Genomic DNA, 27,279 nt, shown 5'->3' with positions numbered 1-27,279 from the left:
TGACTCCCAGGCCCGGGTTCTAACCACTAAGCCACGTGACTTCTACTAAGTCACTCTACTAAAGGGACGAAGCCTTGCAAGGAGCGAAGCCTAAGAGGGCATTTGGGAGCCAGGGATTCAGCTCCCTCCTCCCCCAATGCAGGTAGAGGAGGCCTTCTGGCTTCACTCCTTCACTCCCGTTCAAGAGAGCTTCCCTCCCGGCCTGGACCGGAGAAAGCTGGAAGGCCGGAGCGGTAGAGTGACACAGATCCTCTTAGTAGATAAGTATATGACACCACGCGATTCCCGTTCTCGTTCGTTGCCCCAGCCTCGTGCACTCAGGCCGTCAGACTCCTAGGACAGGGTGGTCCCCAGGCTTCAAAGCCGGGCCCTACCCTCCCGCCCGTGTGCAGATATTCCCTATTCTAAACCCAGAACTGCTGCACTCTTAAGAGGCGGGGAGATTGGAGAGCTGGAGGGCAGCTGCCTCTTGCCAGTTTTTGAAAGTCACCCACAGACCCAGCAGAGAGAACGCTTAAATTGTTGGTGAGAGAGGTTTTTTTTTTTTTAATTTTAGGAAGAATGAAACCTAGAAAGTCACCATCCCAGGTCACTGCTCCTGTCCACCTCTTCTCTTCCGAGGGCTCAGCCGGAGGCCCGTCCGTCCCCAGTCGGTGCTCCCTGTAAACCAAGCACCCGGCTAGTCTCTTCACACCTCCACCGCAGAGCGGGAAGCCTAATTGTCACCTTATCCCCAATGGGCCTGGGACCCTGGTGACATCCGAAGACAAGGGTCAGCCGTGGCCGGGCGGGGATCATTTTTCCCAAGGCTCCCCGAGGTCTTGCTTTCGCCCAAAGACCTTTGCGAAACGGCTACCCAAGGGCCTCGAGAGGCCCAAAATTCTCAACGTAAGCTTCTCCTGTAGCCCAAGCCCCGGTGTGTGGGGATGGCGTCTACCAACTCCGTTGTATCGAACTTCCCCACGTGCTTAGCCCAGTGCTCCGCACACAGTGAGCCTTCAGTGATACCGCTGGATGAGCTGCCGTCCTCTCCCAGGTGCTTAGTCCCGTGCTTCGCGTGTAGTAAGGACTCACTAAATACGATTGTTGGATGATAAAGGGTCTGGTTGGGCTCTCCCCTCCGTGTTGTCAGAGGGAAGGCCCGGATTTGCTCTCTCTACACCAAGGGGCCCCGGGGGGACATACCTGAGCCTCCAGGGGCTGCTGCTGACCCTCTCACTGAGGCACTGAGGAAAGGAAAATGGTCATCAGTTAGGGGGGCGTCCCTTTCTCTGATCAACCTCCAGCAGCATTTCTAACCGGAGAGGAAATCTCAGGCCTTGGGGAAGGGTGGGGTGAGAGTTGATATCCCACTAGCCTCTGGGATTAGTTTCGTGCAGGTTTAATCTTGTGATGTCAGAGCAGCTCCTTCCTCCAGGCCAAGGCCGGGGAGCACCAGGCCCCCCGACCCCTTCGGCTGATCCTGCCCGCTAAGCGGCCTGCACCCCGCCGGCCGCGCGCCTCCGCGATCGAGCCCCGCGGCTCCTCACCTCGCACCTCGAGGCGGCACTCACACTGGGCCTCGCCCTGGGGGTTGGTGGCCCGGCAGACGTAGGCACCCCCGTCGAAGGGGCACGGCTTGCGGATCTCCAGGGTCAGCACGCCTTGTTTACTGAACGTACGGAAGCGGGCATCTTGACCCAGATCCAGCCCGTTCTTGAACCAGGAGATCTTGGGCTGCGAGCCAACGGGAGAGGAGGGAAAGCCCCGGTCGGCACCAGGTGGCAAGAGGCGGGAGGGCCACCGGCCTCGCAGAGCCCTCAGGCCCCGGGGCCTTATTCGGGGGACGGGGGCGAGGCCGCATCTCGCCCCCCGCCCCGAGGCCGAGGTTGGGAGCCTTGAGTTCGGGAGTGCCCGAGACCCAGGCCCGCCTCGCCCTCGGCCCCGGTAAGAGCCAGCCGAAGTAAGGACGGCCCGGGCTTGACCGCGCTGCCCCGGGGGCCCCCGGCACGTCGAAGGCGGGGTTCGGTGACCACGTACCTTGGGGCTACCGCGCACGGCACAGCAGAGGACGGCGTCGTAGCCGGCGATGACCGAGCGGTTCACCAGGGGGTGAGTGAAACTCGGGGCCTCGCTGAAATCTAATTCCTTGTAGATGGGGGGCTGATAGGCGGTGCCTGTGAACGACAGCCCGACCTCCCTCCTGAACGGGCCCCGAGGTCCACCCCTTCCTCCTCCGGAGGCCCTTCCCCTCCCTCCGGTCTCCTCCCCGGGCCCTGGCCTCGGCCGCCTTCCCTCTCGTGCCCGGGGGAGCCTCGTTCCCGCCTCCGTCGCGGGGAGAGCTGGCCCAGGCCAGGGTCTGACCCGTTTTGGGGATGAGGACGGGTTCCTTCGTGGCGGCGGCCGTCTCGCTGGCTCCCACCATGTTTTGGCTGAAGATCCGGAAGTAGTAGCCGTTGCCTAAGATGAGCTCGGCCACCACGCAGTGAGTTCGGTGGTAGTGTTCCAGGACCGTGAACCACTCCTAGGGAGGCAGGCACGGCTGGCTGGCTGCCTGCCTGGGCTGATGCTCCTTGCTGGGCTTAGCCCACCTCCCCGTCCCTCTAGTGTAAGCTCAGGGGGGGCGGGGACCGTCTCTACTAGTTCTGTCGTATTTTCCCGGAAGTCTACGCATAGTAAGCGCTTGACTGACTGACTGATTGATCCCGGCCCCGCTCCTCTCCCTCCTGGGGCTGCCCAGAGGACCGTCCCCTCCCGCCAACGCCGGCTAGGTGGGGGAAGCGTGGCCGGATCTAGGGGTTTCGCTCGGCCGGTTCTCGAGGGGTCGGAGCCGGGGAGGGCAGGAGGGTGCCTGGCTCACCATGGTTTTCTTGTCAGCCTTCTGCACCGTGTACCCCCAGATCTCTGTGTTGCCGTCGTCCAGGGGCGGCTTCCACTCCAGAGCCACGTTGAAGCCCCAGGCCTCGACCACCCGCACTTCCTGCGGGGGGCTGGGCTTGTCTGGCAGGAGGAGGCTCGGCTCAGAGCCCGGTCACCCAACCCCCTCCCTCGCCCCCGGCTCCAACCTACAACACAACCCTACCGGGCCGCTCGGGGCTCTTTGGGATGGCGGGGTTCGACGGGCGCCCGGAAGCAGCGTGACCAAGTGGATGGAGCACGGGTTTGGGAGTCAGAGGACCTGGGTTCTAATCCCGGCTCCACCACTCCCTTGCTGTGTGACCTTGGTCACTCAACTTCTCCGTGGCTCGGTTTCCTGGGGATTCGATCCCTGTTCTCCCTCCTACTTGACTGTGAGTCCCATGTGGGACGGGGACTTTGGCCTGATTAGCTTGTGTCTACCCAGTGCTTAGGACATTGCGTGACACCTAGTAAGCGCTTAATGAATACCCTACTTAAAAAAACCCAAAAAACCAACAACACAGCAAAAGCCTGGAGAAAGATGCCTGTTATGTCTGAGAGCCTGAGAAGACCCGAGGACCGGCCTGAAGGAGCCGGACCCTTGAAGCTGGATGGTTGGGGGGGGGGGGGTGAGGGACAGGGAGGGTGGCTGGGGGGGCTACCGGCGCTCAGCTCCAGAAGCAGACGAGGGAAGAGACGACAGATCCGAGAACCGGTGGGACTCTCTGGGCCCTCCTCTCTCCTGGGTCCCCCCCCCCCGCCCCATAAACCTTACTAACCGATGACCTGCAGGACCAGCGTGGCTTTGTCCTCCATGTTTTCGATCCGTACGGCCACCTGGTAGGTGCCCGAGTGTTCCCGGCGGGCGGCACGGATGAAGAGGATGGTGTCCGTGGCGCTATTGCGGACGCTCACCTCGTCGCTGGCCAACGGTTGCCCATCTTTGCTCCAGGTGACTTGGGGCCGAGGCTTCCCCTGGGGGCAAGGACAGGTCTCAATCCACAGACCGTCCTGTCCGGCCCCACAGAAGGGAAGGGAGGAGAAAGACCCCTCCCCGTTCCCGATAGAGGCCTCGGTCCTCTCGGGGACGGCGGCCTGTCGGCTCCTTTGGCTAAGGATTCCCATGGGATTCCCGTCCCACGTGGGACTCGCAGTCTCAATTCCCCTTTTACACGAGGTAACTGAGGCACACAGAAGTAAAGTGACTTGCCCCGGGATTCCTCGGCTCGGGCGAGAGCTATGTCGGTCCTGGAGGGGGTGACGAGCCCTTCGGCCTGCCTGGACCCAAACCCTGGTGGCCTACGCATTCGCCCTCCTCCCTTAACATTCTCCCCAGTGCAGCACTGAAGACTGCGGAGCAGAGGGTGCTGCCGCTGTAGCCGATCCCCCCTCCCTCTGCCCTCGCCAGGTGTCTGTTCTTGGGGGAGGGGAAGGTGGGAGTTGGGGGGGGCCGGTACCTGGAAGGGGATGAGGAGATTAACAGGCTCCCCGACCTTTCTCTGCACTGTCTGGCGCAGTTGCCGTGGCAGCCGGAGCCGGGGCCGCTCTGCGGACGCAAGGCGGAGCCCCCCGTCAGAGAAACCCGGGTCCGGCCGGGCGGGGAGGTGGTCCGAGCTCCGTGCTCCACCCCACCCCCAGCCTGGGCTGGGAGCCGGGACCAGTTCTCAGCCTGCGGCCAGGTGCTAAGGTGGACGGCCTCCCCGGGGCACTCACGTAAAATCTCCTGGACGGTGACGAGCTCCTTGGTGCCGGTGGGACGGCTGGGCCCGGCCAGGTTGTGGGCCCGCACCCGGAAGAGCAGCCTCGCCCCCGTGGGCAGCTCCCTCACCACCAGCGTAGTGCGCTCGATCAGGCCCTGCACGGCGGGCACCCACTCCGACGCTGCGGGGAGAGGCCAGGGCAAGTGGTACCCACCGCAGTGGGTCCCGCATCCGCTCCGGGCGCTGGGGCAGCAAGAGAGGGCGAGAGGGACGGCCCGCCCCCGAGGCTGGGGTCGGAGGGGGAGGAAGGAAGAAGGCCAAGGTGGGGAGTGGCCCAAAGGGAGGGACGGTTGCCCCGGGACTTCCACGGGGGCACAGGCAGCGTGACTCACAGCCTTCCTTGCAGTACTCCACGCTGTAGCCGTCCAGCCCTCCCGCCCCCAGCCGCTCGGGGGGCCTCCACTTGAGGGAGACGGTCGTGTCCGAGACGTCCTCCACGGCCAGGTGGGTGGGCTCGCCGGGAGGGCCTGGGGGGGGGGGGGGCGAGAGGCGGAGAGCCCCGAGTGGGCTCGCGGTGGGGCCCGGGGCCCGGGCCCAGACACCGGAGGCGGAGGGACGAGGCCACGGACACGGGGACGGACTCCGCGGGCCGGGATCGGCAATTCCCGCTATTCCGGTCCCTCCACCACAAAGCTGAGCAGGAGCCGGCCAGGCCGCGGCAGGGCCCCGCTCGCTCTTCCCGCTCGGGGTCGGGACGCATTCCCCGGGCAAACAGACCCTTCTCCCCGGTCACGCTTCCCACCCCACCTCCTCTTCCAGAATAATAATAATCGTGGTATTTATTGATAATAACAATGGTAGTCGTTCAGCGCTTACTATGTGCAAGGAACTGTACGAAGCGCCGTGGTAGACACAAGCAAATCGGGTTGGACACAGTTCCTGTCCCACGAGGGGCTCACAGTCTCAATTCCCATTTTACCCACGAGGTAACTGAGGCACAGAGAAGTAAAGCGACTTGCCCCGGGTCGCTCAGCAGATAATTGTCGGAGCCGGGCTTAGAACCCAGGACCTCCTGACTCCCGGGACCGAGCTCTCTCCACTACGCCACGCTGCTCGTGAAGCACTCGCTATGTGCCAGGCCCTGTACAAAGCGCTGGGGTGGATGCAAGCTGATCGGGGTGGACGCGGTCCCCGACTGGGCTCACGATCTTAATTCCCCTTTTACAGACGAGGTAACTGAGGCACAGAGAAGATGAGCGACTTGCCCGAGGTCCAACGGCAGACAAGTGGCGGAGCTGGGATTAGAAGCCAGGTCCTATCCAGTGGGCCACAGTGCTTCTCATGTTGCAACTGGGCCCGGATGCCAGGACCGAATCCCTCTGATCTAGCAACGCTGCTCACTTGAAAGACGTTAGTAGCTGGGAGCCTGTCTGGGAGCCAGAACACCTGGCTTCCCCTCCGTCCAAAGAGGGGTGATTTAAGTCGATTCTTCCCGGGCAGGGAAAGCGTCCGTTTGGGGAAAGACTCATCTCTCTCACGCAACCCGCGTAATCAGTCCGCCCCCGGATCCCGTCGGTTCCGAGAAGCGGCGGAAAGAGCCCGGGCTTGGGAGTCAGAGGTCCGTGGGTTCGAATGCCGGCTCCGCCACTCGTCGGCTGGGTGACTCTGGGCAAGTCACACTTCACTTCTCTGGGGCTCAGTGACCTCATCTGGAAAACGGGGATGAAGACTGGGAGCCCCGCCGTGGGACAACCTGATGACCTGGAATCCCCCCTAGTGCTTAGAACAGTGCTTGGCCCATAGTAAGCACTTAACAAATGCCATTATTATCAATATTATTTGACCTTCACAACATCATCTGTAGAGTCTGCTCCTTCCTCTCCACCCAAGCTGCTTTCACAGTCATCCAAGCGCTTATCACATCCTGCCCCGTCGGCCTCTTTTCTGCCTTCCCTGCTTTCTGTCTCTCCCCTCTCCGGTTCATACTTCACTGCTGCCCGAATCATCTCTCTAAAAAAACCCAAAAAACTCCTCAGTTCACATCTTCCCGTTCCTCAAGAACCTCTAGTGGTTTCCCATCCACAGAAACTTCTTACCTTCACCTTTAAGGCGCTCAACTGCAGCTCCTCCTACCTCGCTTTGCTGATCTCTTACTACGACCCAACCCTCACTCTGCTCCTCTAATGCCAACCCACTCTCTCTACCTCCATTTTCCATACCTCCCCACGAATCAATCAATGGTATTTATTGAGCATTTACTATGTGCAGAGCACTGTATCAAGCGCTCGGGAGAGCGCGATGATAACGGGATTAGCAGACGCATTCCCTGCCCCTAACGAGCTTGCGATCGAGAGGAGGAAAGAGGCATTAATAGGGATAAATAACTGTAAGCCCGTCAAAGGGCAGGGACTGTCTCTATCTGTTACGGATTTGTACATTCCCAGCGCTTAGTACAGTGCTCTGCACATAGTAAGCGCTCAATAAATACTACTGAATGAATGAACAATAGGAATAAGAAATTTATAATATATAACGTAAAGATAAGTACCGGGAGTCTACCAACCCTTGTCCACGTTCCCGGGGGAACTCTCTCCCGTTGCATAGCCAACGACCTTCCCAACCCTCTTAAAATCACGTCTCCTCCAAGAGGCCTTCCCGGGCTAAGTCTTTATTTCCGCCATCTGCCTTCCCTTCTGCTTTGAGTTTGCAGTTGGCCGTGTATGCCTTAATAATCATAATAATAATAATGTTGGTATCTGTTAAGCGCTTACTACGTGCAGAGCACCGTTCTAAGCGCTGGGGTAGATACGGGGTCATCAGGTCGTCCCACGTGAGGCTCACAGTCTTCATCCCCTTTTTCCAGATGAGGTCACCGAGGCCCAGAGAAGTGAAGTGACTCGCCCACGGTCGCACAGCTGACGAGTGGCGGAGCCGGCATTCGAACCCATGACCGCTGACTCCCAAGCCCGGGCTCTTTCCATTGAGCCTTAAGCACCCTGTTGCTCACCCCAGGCCCATAGTATTTTTTGTAAGTATTCCTATGCTCTATTTTTCCTATCGTGATCTCTCTTAATACCTCACTCCCCCGTAGACCGTGAGCTCCCTGTGGGGCGGGACCGCGCCTACCGGCTCCGTATTTTCCCGTGGCTCAGCGGAAAGAGCCCGGGCTTGGGAGTCGGAGGTCAGGGGTTCGAATCCCGGCTCCGCCCCTTGTCAGCTGTGTGACCGTGGGCAAGTCACTTCACTCCTCCGTGCCTCAGTTCCCTCATCTGTAAAATGGGGATGAAGACCGTGAGCCTCACGCGGGACAACCTGATGACCCCGTATCTCCCCCAGCGCTTAGAACGGTGCTCTGCACGTAGTAAGCGCTTAACAGATACCCACATTATTACTATAATAAATCAATACGATCGATCGATCGAGGAAGGGGAGGGGAAGGCGCCACTGTGGCCAGCGGCGGGCTCCGTCTCCGGGAGCGGGTCTGCCCCGAGCCCGGAGGCCACGTCGAGAACTCACCGACGGGCATGAAGGGCTGGGAGGCGGGGCTGGGCCGTGACATGCCGATGGCGTTGACGGCGTAGACCCGCATCTCATACACCACCCCCTCGATCATGCGCCGGGCTTCGTGGCTCAGGTCCCGCAGGAGGTCGAAGTTCAACCGCATCCAGCGGTAGCTCTTCTTCTTCTTCCGCTCTAGGATGTAGCCTGTGGAGAACGGGAGATGGGGAAGGGGTCCGGCGGGCAGGGCAACGGGGCGTCCCAAGGGTCCGGGGGGAAGTCGGCTGCCAAGGGAGAGACGGGCCCCGTCGGGGAGCCGGTGGGAGGGGGGGGGGGACGTCTGGGAAAGGACAGCTTGGAGGAGACGAGACTGGTGTTCCTGGACCGGGGCCGGGGGAGTGGGACCCCGGGGGGCGAGGGCGGGTGGGGTGGTGTAGAGGGGATGAGGCGTCCTGGAGGGATTGCTATGGCACCCTTCGTCCCCTGTCCTGTTAATAACAGTAATAATAATAATAATGGTATCTGTTAAGCGCTTACTATGTACCGAGCACCGTTCTAAGCGCTGGGGGGGGCGTACAAGGTGATCAGGTTGTCCCACAGGGGGCTCACCGTTTTTAATCTCCATTTTACAGATAATAATAACGTTGGTATTTGTTCAGCGCTTACTATGTGCAGAGCGCCGTTCTAAGCGCTGGGGGAGATACAGGGTCATCAGGGTGTCCCACGTGGGGCTCACCGTTAATCCCCATTTTCCAGATGAGGGAACTGAGGCCCAGAGAAGTGACGTGACTCGCCCACAGTCACCCAGCTGACAAACGGCAGAGCCGGGATTCAAACCCATGACCTCTGACTCCCAAGCCCGGGCTCTTTCCACTGAGCCACGCCGCTTCTCATGAAGTAACTGGGGCACAGAGAAGTTAAATGACTCGCCCAAGGTCACACGGCAGACAAGTGGCGGAGCGGAGATTAGAACCCACGTCCTCTGACTCCCAAACCTGGGCTCTTGCCACGAGGCCACGCTGTTGGCCACGTGTGGCCTGGGAATTGGCTTTCTGGGCGGGGGGGGGGGGGGGGGGGAAGTCTTTAGCCAGATTTGCCCTGAAGGAGGAGTCCATCCACCTCCCGGAGGTGGTGCGGGATGTGTCGAGATGGAGGGGATTCTGTTGCCCGGGGCGGGATGGCGCATCTTACCCAGGATGGGCTGCCCACCATCATAGGGGGGCGGCTGCCACTGCACGGTACAGGAGTCCTCCCCGACGTCGCTGATCTTCGGAGCGGCAGGGGGGTCGGGGACATCTGGGAGGAAAGCAGCAGGGGTCGGTCCAGGGTCGAGCCTTCGCCCCCGCCAAGTGCCTGGTGACAAGCGCTTCGTACAGCGCTCCGCGCACGGTGAGCGCTCGATAAACACGGCCGAATGCACACCGCCCCTGGGAGGCGAAGGCCCCGCCACTCGCCCGGTTAATCCACCGAAGGCCCCAGGGTGAGCTCCCTAGGTCGGCTCGACCGACGGGCAGGATCCGGGGCCTCGTTGGGGCCCGGGTGGTGCGCCCCCGTGGCCCCCCCCCCCCGTCTCCCCCTCGGCCTCACCGATGACTCTGACCGTGATGTTGACCTGGTCCTCGCCGGCCGGGTTCTTCACCGTCACAGTGTAGACGCCCTCATCCTCCTTCTCAGCCCCCTCGACGGTGAAGACGCAGCGATCTCTGTGCGTCTCCACGCGGACGCGGCCCTCCGACTCGCACAGTAACTGGGGGGGCGACCGTGCCGATGGGATCGGCGGCGGCCAAAGGCGCGGGAACTGAGCCCGCGCCCAGGAGGAAGCTCTTGTCGTCCCGGGGCCTGTCCCGCCCCTCCCCCGGGACGCACTTGGGCTCTGCCCTCGGGCCCCCGGAGAAGTCAAGCTTGCAGTCGGAACCCAGGAATCCTCGGCGCCCAGGTCTCGGGCCTCCACCCGGCCAGCTCCGCCCTCCACCTCCCGGGGCATTTACGGGGCCGACGGACCTCGGCCAGTTTGGTCCGGGGAGCTCCGGCTGGAAATGGCCATCTCCCGGGCCAGCCCAGGTTGGAGACTGGGAGGGCGAGGAGTGCTCCCGGACAAGGGAAGGAAGAGGGGGAGACAAGGTGGCGTAGAAGCCGGACCACGGGCCTGGGAGTCAGAGAGTCATGGGTTCCAATCCCGGCTCGGCCACTTGTCTGCTCTGTGACTTCACTTCTCCGTACCTCGGTCACCTCGTCCGTAAAACGGGGATTGAAACCGTGAGCCCCTCGCGGGACAGAGACCGTTTCCAACTCCGTTCGCCTGTACCCAAGCCGGTGCTTAGTTCAGCGCCCGGCACGTAGTAAGCGCTTAACAAATACCGACATGATTATCATTAGCATTACGAAGGTCAGGCCCCGGCCCGGGGCCCAGGGTTCAGACCCGCTCACCTTCTTATCGAACACCCACTCCTCACTGGCCCCGGCGTCCTCGGCGTTGCCGGCGGCCCCGGGTGAAGGGTCGCTCCCCTGAAGTAGCGCAAAGGCTGGTCAGGGCGGGACGGAAGGAGGGAGGGAGGGACGGGCGGGCAAGAGGGCGGCCAAGCGTTTGCGCGTGGGGGGGGTCCTGACCTGCTTCGCGGCGGGATGACCCGGAGGGTCCCCGGGGCTCTCGACAGCGGCCTCCGGATGCAGCCCGGAATCCTTTCCGATTCCCTCCCCGTTCCCTGCGCGCTATTTCCTCCCCGAGTCGCCGTGTCTACTCCACGCAAGACTCCGGACCCTCCCGGCCTCCCTTCTCAGGCGCCAGGGTTGGGACGGGCTAAGGTGCCGGTACCTTTTTGGCTTTCTGCCAGATGACAGTGGGCGCGGGGTCCCCGGAGATGGGGACGTCCAGCCGCAGTTTGTTCCCGGCCACGACCACGATGGTGTCGGGCAGCCGGCCCGGGCAGTCCAGGTGGATCTTGGGAGGCTCTGAGGGAGGAGGCAGAGATGGCAGCGGGTTGGCAGCGCGGCTGGTAGGGGGTGGGGAGAGAGTTGGGGCGGAGGCTGAGGGGAAGGGTTGGTTTTTGTAGGAAGAGGATATGGGGGCGGGAGCGAGATCTGCACTGAATTACTCGTCTAGCGTGGCCTGGCGGAGAGATCGCGGGCCCGGAAGACAGAAGAAGGACCTGGGTTCTAATCCCCCGTCAGTCGCGTGCGTGCTGGGAGACCTCGGGCAAGTCGCTTCACTGCTCTGTGCCTCAGTTACCTCATCTGTGAAATGGGGATTCAGACCGTGAGCCCCGTCTGGGACACGGACCGTGTCCCACCCAGATTAGCTTGTATCTTGCCCAGCGCTTAGTACGGTGCCCGGCACCCAGTAAGCGCTTAACGAATACCATTTTTTTAAAAAAGCCCCTGGCCGACCGCTTCTCATGCATTTCGACCTAAGGGCTTTTTACTTCTGCAGCCTTCAAAGAGACAGAGCCAGTCGGGCTTTGACTCGGATCCTGTTCCTGCCTCTCTGCCCTGTTCGGTTCAAATGTTTCCCAGGGAGATTCAGAAGTCGCGGGTGTGGAAAGAGGAAGAAGCGGAGAGCTCCTTCGACTGAATCCTTGCCTGGGCCCCCACCTCCACCTCTGTCTGCCCCGTTCTGCCATTTCCCTCAGCTGTGGGAGGGAGAGAGGGGCAGAGGAGGCTATAGCTATGATTTGATTTATTTATACTGATGGTACTGATGCCTGTTGACTCGTTCCTATGTCTGTCTCCCCCCTTCTAGACTGTAAACCCGGTGTGGGCAGGGATCATCTCTCTCTCTCTATTGCTGAACTGTACTTACCAAGGGCTTACCCAGTGAGCGCTCAATAAACTACGATCGAATGAATGCCAGGTAGGCAGACCCAGGCCCGCGGCCCCTCGGGGCCCTCGACGTCCGGTCCCACGGCCCCGGAGTCCTGAGTCGGGGACGCGGGCTGCCGGTGACGAGGCGGGGGAGCGGGGTGGCGGGACGGGGACAGCGGCCAGGAGGAGTCCCGGAGGGAACGGGGACAGGGGAGCTCCGGGTTAGATGGGGGGCGGTCCTGGGACACTCACCTTGTCTAGGCACGAAATCGATCTTGACCTCTGGAAGAGAATCACAGAATCACAAAGACCCTCAGGGATAAAGGGAGCAAGAGAGAAACCGTGCGGCCTAGCGGGAAGAGCACGGGCCTGGGAATCGGAGGACCTGAGTTCTAATCCCAGCTGGGCCACCTGTCCGCTCTGTGACTTGGGGTAAATCCTTCACTTTTCCGTGCCTCGGTTTCCTCGTCTGAAAAACGGGGGTTTCAGTAGGCGTTCTCCCGCCTATTTAGACTGAGAGCCCCCTCTGGGACAAGGATCGTGTCCGACCAGATTGTTTTCTATCTACCCCAGTGCTTAGAACAGGGCTTAACGCGTACCGAGTGCTTAACGGAGAAGCAGCGTGGCCTAGTACGTAGAGTTTGGGCCTAGGAGTCAGACGGACCTGGATCCCAGCTCCACCCCTTGTCTGTTGTGTGACCTTGGGCAAGACACTTCGCTTCTCTGTGCCTCAGTTCCCTCATCTGTAAAATGGGGGTGAAGACCGCGAGCCCCACGCGGGACGTGGACTGTGTCCAATCTGATTGGCTTGTGTCTACCCCGGCGCTTAGTACGGTGCCTGGCACATAGTAAGCGCTTAACAAATACCATAAAAAAAAAAAAGCAAATGCCACAATTACTCTTATTATTTGGAAAGGCAGGAGCGGAAGGACAGTGGCCTTCTCCTCCCCTCTGGGCCCCGCGAATCCCAGTTTGACCATCTGGTATGTGAGGAAGGGGCCCGGGGAGGGGTTCTCTTCGGGAGGAAGTCGGCACGTCCCCCACTAAATGCCCCGAGGACCCTCGGGTTGGTCACGGGCTGTCCCGGGGCCTTCCGTGCCGGGCTCACCCATGAAATGCAGCTTGGCAGAGAGGTTGCAGGCAAAGCCCTCGGGCACGAAGGTGTAATCGGCCTCATCCGCCGGCGTGACGTCATCGATGGTCAGCTTGTGGACCCTGCCGGTCACCGTACCGTCACTCGGCGGGGGTGGAGGGCGAGGGCGGTCGGGGGCGGGGGGGGGGGGGGCGCCCCGGCAAGCCAATGGGGCGGAATGACCCAGGGACCCCCTCGCCTGACCCGCCCGGCTCCTCGCCCCCCCCGCTCCCGAGTTCCAGACGAAGCGACGCCGCGCGGGCCGCGGCCAGGGGTCGAGACCGGCGTGGGGCCCGGGGCGAACGGGTTCCGCGGCATCCCGCCCACGGGCCGGGCCTCTCCCTGCCCTCTCACCTGCCAATGTGGGAGATTTTCACCCGGCTGTCGGGCACCAGCTCCTGCCCGTTCTTCAGCCAGACGCCCCGCACGTTCTCATCGGAGACCTCGCACTTGAACACCGCCTGGTCCCGCGCCCCCACGGTCAAGTCCGCGATGCTCTGGTACACCTCCAGTTTCTTCTCTGGGAGTCGGGGGAGGCGGCGCCGGCACTCGTTAGTGGCAACAGGGCACGAGACCCAGGGCGAGGATACGTGGCGGCGAGAGGGGAGGCAGCCGGTCGGATAAGGACCGGGCGCACCGGCTCCAGAGAGCGGGGGTGGGACTGGGGTGACCGAACTGGGGCACGGCGGAGAGACTCCGTGCGGGTTGCGGCGCGTTAGGGCGGGGCGGTGGGGAGCAGGGGGAGCAGATGCCGGGTCCCGAGTCTGGAGCCGAGGGTCCCCCTCGGGCCCCCCGGCCTCCGGCCCCCCTCTGGCCCTCACCCTGTACGATGAGCTCCGCCAGGGACTGCCCGCCGCTGGCGCGAATGGCATAGTGTCCGCCGTCCTCGGCCGTGGCCTCGTTGATGATCAAGTGGTGCTTCTTCCCGTCTTTCTTGAATCGGTACTTGAAGGTCTCCTCCCGGGTCAGTTCCACCCCATCCTTCAACCTGGGCCAACCAGCCGGCTCAGCCGGGCACCCGCCCCTCCCCCTCCCCGGGGCCCTCGCGGCGGCGGCGCCGCCGGGGGGAAGGCAGAACTCCGGGAGAGCTCTCCCCAATCCGACGGACGGGCGGGCCGCACGCGAGGGACGCGTCTCCCTCTCTCCCCGGGCGCCGGGCGCCCACCCCGCCCGAGCCGGCCCTTACCATTTTACGGGGGCCCCCTCCTCCGACACTTCACACTCGAACTCCACCCTCTCGCCCACCGTCACCAGCTGGTCCTCCAGGGCCCGGGCGATCAGCACCGGGGGCTCTGCCAAAGCACAGCGGCCCCGGCTCAGCGCCCCGAGCGCCGTACCGTCTGCTTGGGAGAGGCAGCCGGTGGGCGCGGTGCCCGCCCTCGGGGAGCTTGCGGTCTACCGGTCGCCCCCCGAGGGCTCTCTGGGTGGGATCCGGGGGGCCGGGGGGGAGATCCAGGAGGACCCGAAGCCAGGGAAGGGCAGCAGTCGGCCATCCGCGGCCTCACCTTTGACGAAGAGTTCCGTGCTGCTCTTCTCCCCGCCCACCACACACTGGTACGCGGCATCGTCCGCCAGGGAGCACTGGCTGATGGTCAGGAAACGCTTGTTCCCCACAGCCTCGAAGATGTACCTGCGGAGGGCAGCCGCCACCGAGACGGGAGAGTCCGGACCGGCCCCCGGGTCGAGGCGTCGGGCCTGGGGCGGGGGTGTTTGCGCGTGCGTGCGTACGCACACGTGGAAGGGGCAGACCAGGCCATCTCACTCCAAGAAACCGGTGGGGAGGGCCATCCGGGCTTAGCCTATCCCACAGAAGCCCGGGGCGGGGGGTAAGAAATCGGTCTCTCTCTCCCTTCCGGGGACACGGCGGGAGATGGGAGGACACGGACGGGCCGGGAAACGGGGGCAGGGCGTCCCACGAGGGCAAGAGGTAGACGGGTGGGCCATTCCCGCTCGGCGACGGGCCCGGGGGTTCCCCGGCGGAGCCCCGGCCGCCAGTTCACAGCGAGAGATTCAGGGGGAGCTTTCGGCGGCTCCCATTAAAACGGCGGCCGGGCGGCTCTCTTCCCGGCGGTCACCCGGGGGACCCCCGGGGGGGGGGGGGTGGTCTCCCTTCGGCGACCTCCCGGCCGGGCCGAAGCCGGCGGGCCGCAGGGCCTCGACGCGACCCGACTCCCACGGCCCAGGGGACCCGGCGGCCGGGCCCGCGACGGACTCACTTGCTGCGGGGCAGACGTCGGAGGACGAGGACGGTCCGCGGGCGGCCGGAGAAGCGGGGACGGAGACGTGGCGGTGAGGAGAGAGGCCGGAGGCCCCCGAGCCCCCTCTCCTCCCTCCTTTCCTCCTCCGCCCCTCACCCCTCACCCCTCCGGCTTTTCCCAACCGCCGGTCTCCCGGGCCGCCAGCGGGCCGCTCCCCACCGCCCTCCCGCCTCCGTCCCCCTCTTCCACCTGCCGCTCATCTGGATCTCCTGCCCGTTCTTCAGCCACTTGACCTCGGCGTCCGGGTCGGCCACCTCCGCCGCCAGCTTGATCTTCTGCCCCTTGGGCACCTGGTAGGCCGGATCCAGCTTCTTCTGAAAGGCTGCGGCCGGACACGCTGCGCCTCAGTCCCTTCCCGGGCCCGGCCCCGAGGCCGGGGAGGGTGGACCGCCGCCGTGGGCCGGGCCGGCACCCGAGGCGGGGTGGGGGGGTGGGGGGACCGTTTGAGGAGCCGGCCGCCCCTGCCAAGCTGGGCCCCGAACCTGTGCTTTTCTTGTCCTCCTTGCGCATGGCCTTGAGGCGCTTGAGCATGCCCCGCAGGTCGGTGATGCCATGCTGGAAGGCGATGCGCTCGTACTCGGACGGGGGAGCGGAGCGCAGGATGTTCCACACGTCCTCCTCCGCCGGGGCCTCCGGCTTCGGGTCCCTGGCGTCCCGGCCCCGGGGAGGGCACGAGGGGACGAGGGGACGGAAGGAGACAGACGCACAGACACAAGGACAGACAGGCGGGGGGGGCGGGGGGCAGAGAGGGAGAGAGGCTGAGCCCGGCCGCCTGGGGGCGCCCCAGCCCCGCGCACGAGAGAACCCGGCCCTACCACCCCTGCCACCCCCCCCCCCCGAGACCCCGCCGGACACGAGGGGGCGCCCTTTCCTTCCCTCATTCATTCGGTCTTCATCCATCCATCCATCCACCCGTTCATTCACTCATTCTTCATTCATTCATTCTTTATTCATTCACTCATTCTTCATTCATTCAATCATTCTTCATTCACTCAGTCTTCATTCACTCAGTCTTCATTCATTCATTCATTCTTCATTCATTCAATCCATCTTCGTTCACTCATTCTTCATTCACTCATTCTTCATTCATTCCCTCATTCTTCATTCATTCCCTCATTCTTCATTCATTCATTCATTCAATCTTCATTCATTCTTCGTTCATTCATTCTCTCATTCTTCATTCATTCATTCAACCTTCGTTCATTCTTCAATCATTCATTCTTCATTCAATCAAGCATTCTTCATTCGCGCAATCATTCTTCATTCATTCGTATGTCATTCCTCATTAATTCATTCATGTGTCATTCATTCAATCTTCATTCATTCATTCTTCATTCCTCCTTCATTCATTCATGTGTCATTCATTTATTCATTCATCCATCCTTCATTCACTCATCCTTCATTCATTCATCCTTCATTCCTTCATCCTTCCTTCATTCCTTCATTCAACCTTATTTATAGAGTGGTTACTGTGTGCAGAGCACTGGACTAAGCACTTGGAAACTACAGTTCAGCAACAGATAGAGACAATCCCTGCCCAACAATGGGCTCGCAGTCTAGCCGGGGGGAGACGGGCATCAAAACAAGTGAACAGGCATCGTTCTGATAGAATTATAGATAATAACGTTGGAATTTGTTAAGCGCTTACTATGTGCCAAGCACTGTTCTAAGCATTGGGATCATCACGTTGTCCCACCTGGGCCTCCCAGTCTTCATCCCCTTTGACAGATGAGGTAACTGAGGCCTAGAGAAGTGAGGTGACTTGCCTAAAGTCACATAGCTGACAAGTGGCGGAGCAGGGATTAGAACCCATGACCTCTGACTCCCAAGCCCGAGCTCTTCCCACTAAGCCACGCTGCTTCTCTACGCATCATTAATAAAATAAACAGAATAAGTATGTATATATAGACACTCCTCACTCTTGGCTTCAAAGCTCTCCATCCCCCGGCCCCCTCCTACCTCACCTCCCTTCTCTCCTTCTCCAGCCCGCATGCTCCGCTCCTCTGCCTCCACTAACCTCCTCCCCGTGCCTCGTTCTCGCCCGTCCCGCCGTCGACCCCCGGCCCACGTCCTCCCTCTGACCTGGAACGCCCTCCCTCCTCACCTCCGCCAAACTAGCTCTCTTCCCCTCTTCAAAGCCCTTCTGAACGCTCACCTCCTCCAGGAGGCCGTCCCACTCTGAGCCCCCTTTCCCTCTGCTCCTCCTCCCCTCCCCATTTCCCCTACTCTCCCCTCTGCTCTACCCCCTTCCGCTCCCCAACAGCACCTGGATCTATGTGTACATATTTATTACTCTATTTTATTAATGATGTGGATATATCTATTTTATTGATCTATTTTGATGGTATTGATGCCTGACTGTTTGTTCTGTTGTCTGTCTCCCCCTTTTAGACTGTGAGCCCGTCGTGGGGCAGGGCTAGTCTCTATCTGTTGCCGAATCGCACATTCTGAGCGCTTAGTATTTATTTATTTAAGCACTGAATAAATACGATTTAATGAATGAATGAATGAACGAACAAGTGCCGTGGGGCGGGGAGTGGGGTAGAGCAGTGGGAGTGAATCAGGGCGATGGGGAGGGAAGGAGGAGCGGAGGAAAAGCGGGGCTCAGTCTGGGAAAGCGTTCATTCGTTCTTCATTCAGTCATATTTATTGAGCGCTTACTGGATTCAGAGCACTCTACTAAGCGCCTGGGAGAGTACGATTCAGCAATAAACGGTCGCGTTCCCTGCCCACAGTGGGCTTACAGCCTAAAGGGGGGGGAGACAGACATCAACAGCGTTAGCGCATTTCTGGAGGGCGGCCATAAGTCGGTCCCTCTGGGAGAGGAGGGTAGAGGGACGAGAGGGCCCTGAGGGGTGCAGAGGGGTGCCCAGGCTGTCCGGGGGGTGGGGGGTGGTCCCTGGAGCCGTCGGGGGGACCCCTGGGAGGAGGAGCGCTCTCCCGACGGCCGCAGGGCCTGGCAGAGCGCGGGTGGACGGAGGGACTCACCGGGCGGTGCGCAGGAAGCTGCTGAGCTCCGAGGCAGCGGTGGGGCGGGTGGAGAGAGCAGCAGGACACGTCAGAGTGCCCAAATGCCCTCCTCTTGGGGTCCTCCCTCCTCCCAACCGGCTTCTGCCCTCCCCCTGGCAGCCCTCCCCCAGGACCTGGGCCTCGTCCCCACCCAGACACCCGCCTGCCCACCCGAGAGGGGAGGCCTGGTAGCAGCTCAGCCAGGTGGCCGGCCCAGTCCCGGCAGCAAGTTGGGACCAGATCAGACCAGTTCAGACCCGGACGGGCAGCTCTGCCCACTCCACCCCACGCCCCGAACAGCCGAGATGATCCATCCTTACTCTCTGGTCACCGAAGGCGGCGAGGGGCCGGAGGGGAGAGAGGAGAAAGGAAGAGAGTCAGGGGTGTCGGACCTCCTTAGTGAGACCCCCCCGGCTCTCCCCTGGCATCCCACCCTCTCCCCCAGCTCCTCAGCCACGAAGATCAGGCCTCCCCCAACAGTCCTTAGGGGTGCGGGATGGGGGCTGGGAAAAGAGGGGGGAGTGGTTGATCAACCTCAAGCTCTCACCTCTTTTTCAGCAAAGAACTGAAGTCCAGCTCCCCACCGTCCTCGTGGCCTTCGCCCCTAGAGAGAGAAGCCCCCAAGGGGTTGAGAAATAGGGGGAAATGGGAGGGAGGGGCAGGGAGGCACGGACAGGCTTGGAGAAGCAAAGCTTAGACTGAGGAAGGGACTGTGAGGGGAAAAGTGACAGCCCCCAGGGTTATTCCTGAGGGGCGCGGGCTATCTATCTGAGAGGGCCCCGTGCCTTCCTGCCCTTTGGCAACCTGGAGGCTGCCTGGGTCTGTGGTGGGAGCCCATGAGACTGGAGCTTTCTTTTTTTTTTTAAATGAGATTTCTCAAGTGTATACTAAGTGCCAAACACTCTACTAAGCCCTGGGGTAGATGCAAGTTATTCAGGTTGAACTCAGCCCCTGACCCACCCGGGGCTCACAATCTGAGTAGGATTCAATCTCCATTTTACAGATGAGGTAACCGAGGCGCAGAGAAGCGAAGCGACTTCTCCAAGGTCGCGCAGCAGACAAGTGGCAGAGCTAGACTGTCAGCTCGTCTCTAGACTGTAAGCTCGTTGTGGGCAGGGAATGTGTCTGCTCATTATTGTATTGTAATGCTGGTATTTGTTAAGCGCTTTCTATGTGCAGAGCACTGTTCTAAGCGCTGGGGGAGATACAGGGTCATCAGGTTGTCCCACGGGCGGCTCACAGTCTTAATCCTCATTTTACAGATGAGAGAACTGAGGCACAGAGAAGTTAAGTGACTTGCCCACAGTCACACAGCTGACAAGCGGCAGCACCAGGATTCGAACCCATGACCTCTGATTCCCAAGCCCGGGCTCTTTCCACTAAGCCACGCTGCTTCTCATACTCTCCCAACCTCTTGGTACAGCGCTCTGCACACAGTAAACGCTCAATAAATACGACTGAATGGATACGTGGAATTTGAGCCGGGTTCCTCCGACCCCCACGCCCGTGTTCTTTCCACTAGGCCACCAGGCTTCGCTTTTCTCCCACCGAGCTTGAGTGGGGGGCAGGGGATCGGCCCCGTGGCAGGTGACAAGTAGGGGAAGGTAGAAACCTGCCTGGGGGATGGCTAGTCCACGGGGCACTACCAACCAGTTCCTGTAAAGGGACAATAACGAGTAGTTGTACCCCCTCCTAAGCCACGTACATGTTCGACTCACCCTTGTCTCCTTTACTTCGGGCTCCCCAAGGGATTCCTGAACCCAGGTCCTACATACATGCTCCCCATCCCCCCTCCCCGACAAACACACACTCACAAGGAAGTGGAAGGGGAACCGGCACGTAGACGCCGAGGTTTGCCCAACAGATACTCACGCACGTCGGAAGGCTGAGCGAATGTCCAGATCTCCAGCACTAATAGCCTCTGTGGGGGACAGGGAGAGGGATGAGAAAGCCCAGACTTTCCCACGGCTGTGGACAATACCGCTATCCTCCCGATCTCACAGGCCCGTAGCCTCGGCGGTATCCTCAACTCATCTGTCCAACCCACGTAGTCAGTCTGTCTCCAAATCCTGAAGGTTCTGCTTTCCCGACACCTCTAGAACCTGCCCCTTCTTTTCCGTCTAAAGTGTTACCAGCTGATCCAAGCCCTTACCAATTACCGCTTGGCTAAAGCAGCAGCCTCTTCTCTGACTTCCCTGCCTCCTGTCTCTCCCCACTCCAGTCACTCTGTTTCCTGGATCATTTTTCTAAGAAAAAGCCACTCAATCCACCTCTTCCCGCTCCTCAAACTTCCAGTGGTTGCCCATCCATCTCCACATCAAACAGAAACTCCTTACCCTCGGCTTTAAGGCACTCAGTCGGCTCTTCCCCCTCCTTACCTGACTTACCGCACGGATTTTTTTTAATGGTGTTTGCTAAGCGCTTACTATGGACAGGCCCTGTACTAAGCACCCCAGTAGATATAAGCTAATCAGGTTGAACGCAGCCTGTGTCCCACATGGCGCTCACAGTCTTACCCCCCCCCCCCATTTTACAGATGAGGTGACTGAGGCACAGAAGTGACTAGCCCAAGGTCACACAGCAGACAAGTGGCAGCGCTGGGATGAGAACGCTGGTCCTTCTGACTCCCGGGCCCGTGCTCTAGCCATTAGACCACACTGCTTCTCATGGCCTAATACAACCCAACTATTACAACCTAATCCGCACCCTTCGCTCTCTCTCTCTCCTCTGCCTTGCCCATGTCCTCCTCGGGCCTGGAACTCCCTCCCACTTCATATACGGCCGACCACCACCCTCCCCACCCTCAAAGCCTTACTAAGAGCACATCTCCGAGAGGACTTCCCCAACTAAGCCCTTATTTTCCCCGTTTGGGCTCCCCCTTCTACTTCGCCTCTGCCTTTGGGTCTTAAGCACGTTGATATTCTCCCCACTCACCCTAGTCCCCCAGCCCTATCTGTAATTCATTCGCATGTCTGTCTCCCCCTCTAGTCTACTAGCGGCAGGGATCATAATAATAATAATAATAATGATGGTATTTGTTAAGCTTTTCCTATGTTCAGAGCACTCTTCTAAGCGCTGGGGGAGATACAGGATAATCAGGTTGTCCCACGTGAGGCTCGCAGTCTTAATCCCCATTTTACAGATGAGGGAACCGAGGCTCAGAGAAGTTAAGTGACTTGCCCACAGTCACACAGCTGACAAGAGGCAGAGCCTCGGATCATGTCTACCTCCTCTATTGTACTTTCCCAAGTGCTTAGTACAGTGCTCTGCACACAGTAAGTGTAAATACCATCGGCTGATTGATTGATTTCACCCAGGTGTTGCAATATCAAGCGTCACCCCCCCCACCCATCATCTTCTGCTACAATAATGGGAATGCAAACCTCTAGCCCTCCCTTTGCCCCTCCCTGGGGATCTCAAAGCACTCTCCCGGCCTGCCCGCTCCTCTTCCCTCCCCCGCACGATCCCTGATTCCGGAAGTGGTGAGGACGAGCATTCCCAGGTGGAGAGATTGGGGCCCCGACGGGAGTCGGGGGCAGAGTCAGAGTCTTAGCTCCGCCACCGGGGCAGGGGCCAGCGAGGAGACCGAGGAGCCCGGCTCCCGGCTCTCACCGTGGACGACGAGGTTGAAGTTGCAGCTGTCGAACTTGTCCTTGGTGGAGACCTCACAGCGGTAGCCGCCGGAGAAGGCCAGCTGAGCCTCCGTGATGTGCAGCTCAAAAAGGTAAACCTGAGAGGGGAGAGGCCCCGGAGCCCTCCGAACCATCTCGGATGGGGTGTGGGGACACGGCAGGTGAGAGGGCAAGGGAAATCAGAGGGCGCGGCAGGACGGGGAAGCGGGCAGATCGGATGGCATGGCAGGGAGAAGGGTTTGGCAAGGGAGGGAGCCTGGCCGGTGGGACCGCTTGGTTCTCCTCACGCCTCTAGCATCTGCTTCTCCTTCCCTCCCTCAGTTTTCCTCCCATCATCTCCCGGATCTCCCCCCTCCCCCCTTCCCACCCCCTGCCCCTCTGTTTGAGAGGCCCGGGTGGGCGCCGAGGCCTTCCGGCGCTGCCCTGAGGCAGAGGAAGGTGGAGGAAGAAAGAGGAAGAGGGGGCAGGGGGTCCAACAGCGCCCTGGAGGGGGCGGCCGGTGGTCCAGCCCCACCTTGCTGCTCCGGTCGTAGCTGTCGTGCAGCTGCAGATGCTTCCCCACTTTGCTGCTCAGGTCCATCCACTTCCCCTTGAACCACTTCACCGTGGGGGGTTTGAGGAGGCTGGCGCCCGCCACCCGGGCCGAAAAAACGATGCCGCCCCCTGGTAGAGGGGGAGAGGGGGGTTGGGAGGAGGGAAGCGGGCGGGTGGGCCCGGTCTCCATCGGGATCTCCTTGGCCCTGATATCCGGGCCCCCCCTCCCCCAGAGACCTCCGCTCACCTACGGTCACCTCGCCGTCCCGGGGTCGGGTCACGAAGAGTCCGATGGGGTCAGCGGGGGCGGCTTCTGGGGGGGCTGAAGCAGGCGGCCCCCCCACAGAGGAGTCCCGTCAGTCCCTCTCCGTCCCCTCACCTTTTTCCCACTCCCTGGCTCCTACCCCTAGCTCACTTTCACCCGCGGAGCTCCAGGAACCTCCTTCCGGATCGCGGCCCGGGGCCCCTGCGGCGTCTGCTGACGGCGCGGTGGGGTCTGCTGGTGGCACGGGCGTGTCACTGGAGGGAGGGGCCGGGGTGGGCTCCGCCGTCTCTGCACGGGCCCAGAACAAGGGGAGACGGGATCAGGAGACTCGGTTTACCCTGTCCCCGACTCCCCGGCCTGGTTGAGAGTCAAAGTCCGGATTCCGGCTCCCGGAGGTCACCGAAGCCCCGGAATCCTGGGGGCCGAGAAGGGAGGGGAGGGTGGGAGACCGGGACCCCCTCCCCACCGTCTCCAGGGGACAGCGGTCCCGGGACAGCCGCTGCAAGAGAAGAGAGGAGTCTCCCGGGACTCCTCTTTATTCTCCTCCTCGGAACCTCAGGGGGCGAGAGGGCCTTGTCCAGCCCCAACCCGCCCCACTAGAGAACCGGGCCCCTCCGGAGATGCCCCAGAACCAGCCCCCCGGGAGCCCGTGACTCCCTGGCGGAGGGACCCAGAGAGCATCCAGGAACCCAGCCGGTCTGGGGGGTGACGGGGCCCCCGAGGCCGACGCCTCCGGGCCGGGCGCCCCTGAAACCGCTAAATGAAGTGAACCGGAAAGGACCTGTCGGAGGGCTCGTGAAGCAGTGTATCTTCAGGCCCGGCCCAGCCTCAGCTGAGGGGGAGCTGGGAGAGAGCAGGGGCCAGCTCTGTAAGCTCTTTGTGGGTAGGGGATGTGTCTGTTAAGTTTTACCAAGCCCTTAGTACAGCGTTCTGCGCACAGTAAGGGCTCAAAAATTACGAATGATCGATCGATCGATCCCAGGGAAGAGGGGACGGGGACGAGGGGCGTCCCGGGGACCCGTAGCCGGGCATTAGACCTGGCGAAACGGCCGCCGCACGGAAGGCCGGGGAGGCGAACGCCGCGGGAGGGAAGGCGGCCTTACTGACCTGCCTCTTTGACCTTCAGCTCGAATTTGACCTTGGAGGTGCCGGCGATGACGGCGTAGGGCCCCTGGTCGGCCGGCCCCACGTCCCTGATGGTCAGGACGTGCCGAGCGCCCTCGGAGGTCAGCACGTACTTGTCGCTGGCGGCGATGTCGGCTCCCCCGCGCTGCCAGCGCAGCCTCACGCCGGCCCGCTCCGTCTCGGCCTCGAAAACCGCCGCGTCTCCCGCCACCACCTCTGTCGTCTTGGGTTTCTTGCTGAACGCTGAAGCTGAGAGGAGGCCCGGCCTCAGCCCGGCCCTCCCGGGAACCCCCCCGGAACCGCACCCCTGCCCCGCCGGACCCCCCACGATGGCACCCCGGTCCGACTGGCCTCTCTGGAATAATAATAATAATGACGATGGCATTTGTTAAGTGCTTACTAAGCGCCAGGCACTGTTCTAAGCACTGATAATAATGGTATTTATTAAGCACTTACTATTTGCCAAGTACCGTTCTAAGCCCTGGGGGAGATACAGAGTAATCAAGTTGTCCCAAGTGGGGGTCCCAGTCTTAATCCCCATTTTGCAGATGAGGGAACTGAGGCACAGAGAAGTGAGGTGACTTGCCCGAAGTCGCAAAGCTGATAAGTGGCGGGGCCGGGATCAGAACCCGTGACCTCTGACTCCCAGGCCTGGGCTCTTTCCACTAATCCACACCATGACACCCCCACCTCAACAGAATCGCACCCCTGCCTCACCAGGTCCCCCAGAATGGCTCTTCCTCCTCACCAGGGCCCCAGAACAGCACCCCCATCCCACCAGACACCCCAGAATGGCACCCCGTCCCACCAGACCCCCCAGAATAACGCCACCATCCCACGGACCCCCCCGAATGGCACCCCCACCCCACCTCGACCCCTGGAACGGCATCTGCATCCCATTGGGCCCCCCAGAACGGTACCCCTGCTCCACCAGACCCCCCCCCCAGATGGTATCCCCATCCCACAGGGTCCCCCAAGGTGGGGCTCCGGAAACCATAGAACCATTTGGAGAAATGGTCTCACCACCCCCAGAACTCCTCGCTCAGTTTCCCCGATTTTGGGGGGGGGCCTGGCCCTGTACTTACTCCTAGGGCTGTACGGGGGAGGGAGAGTGGGGAAACGTGGAAGGTGGAGAGGAAGAAGAGGAAAACAAAGGGAAGAGGGTTAGTAAAGCGGGGTAATGAGGTAGGAAAAAAGATGGAAGGGAGAATCGATCAGGCGTATTTATGGAGTGCACTCTACCAAACTTTGGGGAGAGCACAATACAATAGAGTTCCTTCATTCAGTTGTATTTATTGAGCGCTCACTGTGTGCAGAACACCGTACTAAGCGCTGGAAAGTACAATTAGGCAATAGAGACAATCCCTGCCCACCCTAGGCTTACAGTCTAGAGTCGATCAACACAGTCCCTGACCACAAAGAGCTTATTGTCTAGACGGAAGGGAAAGAAAGAGGGGAGGGGAAGGGAGGGGAGAAGATCGCTCAGTTGACTGGAACTTGGCTAAATTTATCCCCTCCAGAGGCCCATGCTGATTAGGAGCAGAGTGCGATAAGAGAATTGAGGGCTGGAGGGAGGGAGAGAGGGAGGGAGGGAAGGAGGTAAAGGGGGAGGGAGGAATGGAGGGAATAGAGTGTGTGGCTAGAGTCTCTCTCCATCCCCAAGAACTGTGCCCGCCTGATGGGGAGCAGTTCAGGCCAGGGACAAGAGTTTGCTCTAGGCCCGCCTCAGTTTTTCCTGGGTCTCATGGAGAAGCAGCTGTCTTGGTAGGTCAAGGCCCTTGGGAACGGGATGGATAATATAGTAATAGCATCTATTAAGCCCCTACTTTGTGCAGAGCACCGTATTAAGTGTTGGGGAAAAGTACCCAGGTGGGAATGAGATGGTCTCTGCCCCTCGGGGGGGGCCCACAGTATGAAAGATGGGGGCTGCCCAAAGCCTGGGGCGGGCAGGAGCGGGGACCAGTCCGTTCAAAATTCCATCGCTCCACTCTCGGTCCCAATCCCGCCCCTCATCCGGGCAGGGACTCCCGCTCTTCCCAGCCCCGAGTCCCCGGGGCCCCGGCCGGCGGGAGCAGGGTTCCACCGGCCAAGGGAGAGGGCAAGAAGCCCAGGGAGGAGTGTGGGACGGCTGCGGGTGAGATCATTCTACCCTCTCTGGGCCGGCCTTCCCGGGGCACTGCCCGCGGGATCCATCTCACCACAAGCTCCCGGTCCTGATTTCTGCTTTCTCCTTCTCCGTCGTCCCCAGACAGGACCAGATCCGCGGGGACTCTAACTCCAATCTTCCCTCTGAGCCCCGGGCCTCAACCCCTCACTATTTCCCCTTTTTCAGGTCGGCCCCTGCCTCTCCCCCTCCCTCAGAATCCTCCCGACCCCCCTCCCCGAATAGGTCCATACCTGGTTTCTTCACCGGCTCGGGCATTTTCACAGGAGTCTCGGGCCGAGCCTCGGTGGCGCAGAGAGTCCGGGAAGAATGAGCGGGCAGTGGGTCCCGGTTGTCTATAAAAGAGGCGCCCCCCCCCCCCCCCGCCCTCCCCTCCCTTATCGTCAGTGGCTCCTTATCGCCTCTCAGGTCCACAGCGAGGATAAATATAGCCAAATTCCAGGGATCGGAGAATTCCCCTCCTCCCCCGGCACTTACCAGAGGCAGGTCCGGCCAAGGGCGGCGGGGTGACGAGAGAGGAGACTGAGCCCTTGGCCAGCCGGGACAGAGGCTGGACCACTGGTAGGGAGGGGAGAGACGAGGGTAAGAAAATGAGAGAAAGAGAGAGAGGCAGGGAAAGGGGCAAGGAGGGGAGGCAGGTCTGGATCTGGGGATTCCTCCTCGGTCCCACAGGTGACCGTCCGTGGCCCAGGCTGGTCCACCACTCGCCGGGGCGGGTCTTCTGGGATGAGGAGGAGGAGGCCAGAACCAGCGGTGAATGGGAGTGGGGAATGAGGAGGTGGGTCCTGAGGGGAAAGGCTTCAGGGGAGGGAGAGTTAAGGCCTGGTCCGCCTCACCAGTTCCGCTGTGGCAAATAGACTTCAGCAGGCCAAAGGAGAAGGAGGTTGGGGGTGGTCTATAGGGACCCAGCGGTCATTATGGCTCTGGAAGGCCAGAAGCCAGAGAAGCAGCATGGCCCGGTGGATAGAACACAGGCCTGGGGGTCAGGGGACCTGGGTTCCAGTCCTGGCTCTGCCACTTGTTTTTCGGTGCTCGCTCCGTGCCGGGCACTCTACTAAGCGCTGGGGTAGATACAGGATAATCGGGTTGAACGCAGTCCCTGTCCCACATGCGGTTCACAGTCTTAATCCTCATTTTACAGATGAGGTAACCGAGACCCAGAGAAGTGAAGCGACTTGCCCAAGGTCACACACGGAAACAAGGCCCATCCTCTATCCACACCATTTTGCTTCCCACTCGCTTCATTCATTCAATCGTGTTTATTGAGCGCTCACTATTTGCAGAGCA

At 61.0% G+C, this 27,279-nt stretch overlaps 1 protein-coding gene across 1 annotated transcript; it reads right to left on the bottom strand.

The window, feature by feature from the left end:
• Positions 1–519: 519 nt before the first annotated feature.
• Positions 520–26,297, bottom strand: MYBPC3 (myosin binding protein C3). Its single transcript, XM_029060887.1, has 34 exons — positions 26,226–26,297; positions 23,811–24,077; positions 22,854–22,991; positions 22,686–22,760; positions 22,419–22,567; positions 21,885–22,002; positions 20,145–20,193; positions 18,820–18,876; positions 18,593–18,595; positions 18,252–18,272; positions 15,746–15,909; positions 15,453–15,585; positions 15,222–15,224; positions 14,511–14,635; positions 14,192–14,297; positions 13,827–13,993; positions 13,360–13,525; positions 12,982–13,088; positions 12,126–12,155; positions 10,888–11,024; positions 10,503–10,580; positions 9,663–9,822; positions 9,267–9,371; positions 8,094–8,282; positions 4,970–5,104; positions 4,591–4,758; positions 4,335–4,423; positions 3,657–3,852; positions 2,840–2,979; positions 2,344–2,503; positions 2,020–2,156; positions 1,530–1,716; positions 1,186–1,226; positions 520–660 (listed from the first exon to the last, which is right to left on the bottom strand). The coding sequence occupies exons 1-33, from the start codon at positions 26,248–26,250 to the stop codon at positions 1,216–1,218; spliced, it is 3,795 nt and encodes a 1,264-aa protein (XP_028916720.1). The 5' UTR covers positions 26,251–26,297; the 3' UTR covers positions 520–660; positions 1,186–1,215.
• Positions 26,298–27,279: the final 982 nt, after the last annotated feature.

This window comes from Ornithorhynchus anatinus, chromosome 3 (assembly GCF_004115215.2).
Source record: "Ornithorhynchus anatinus isolate Pmale09 chromosome 3, mOrnAna1.pri.v4, whole genome shotgun sequence".
Taxonomy (NCBI): Eukaryota; Metazoa; Chordata; class Mammalia; order Monotremata; family Ornithorhynchidae; genus Ornithorhynchus; species Ornithorhynchus anatinus.
This window is presented reverse-complemented; position numbering and strand designations above follow the sequence as displayed.

Coding starts and splice junctions, on each gene's coding strand:
- MYBPC3 (XM_029060887.1), bottom strand. CDS start 26,250: ATGCCCGAGCCGGTGAAGAAACCAG. Junction 13,994..14,191: donor GAGGGGGCCCCCGTAAAATG/GTAAGGGCCGGC, acceptor TGGTTGGCCCAG/GTTGAAGGATGGGGTGGAAC. Junction 2,157..2,343: donor CGTCCTCATCCCCAAAACGG/GTCAGACCCTGG, acceptor TGTCGTTCACAG/GCACCGCCTATCAGCCCCCC.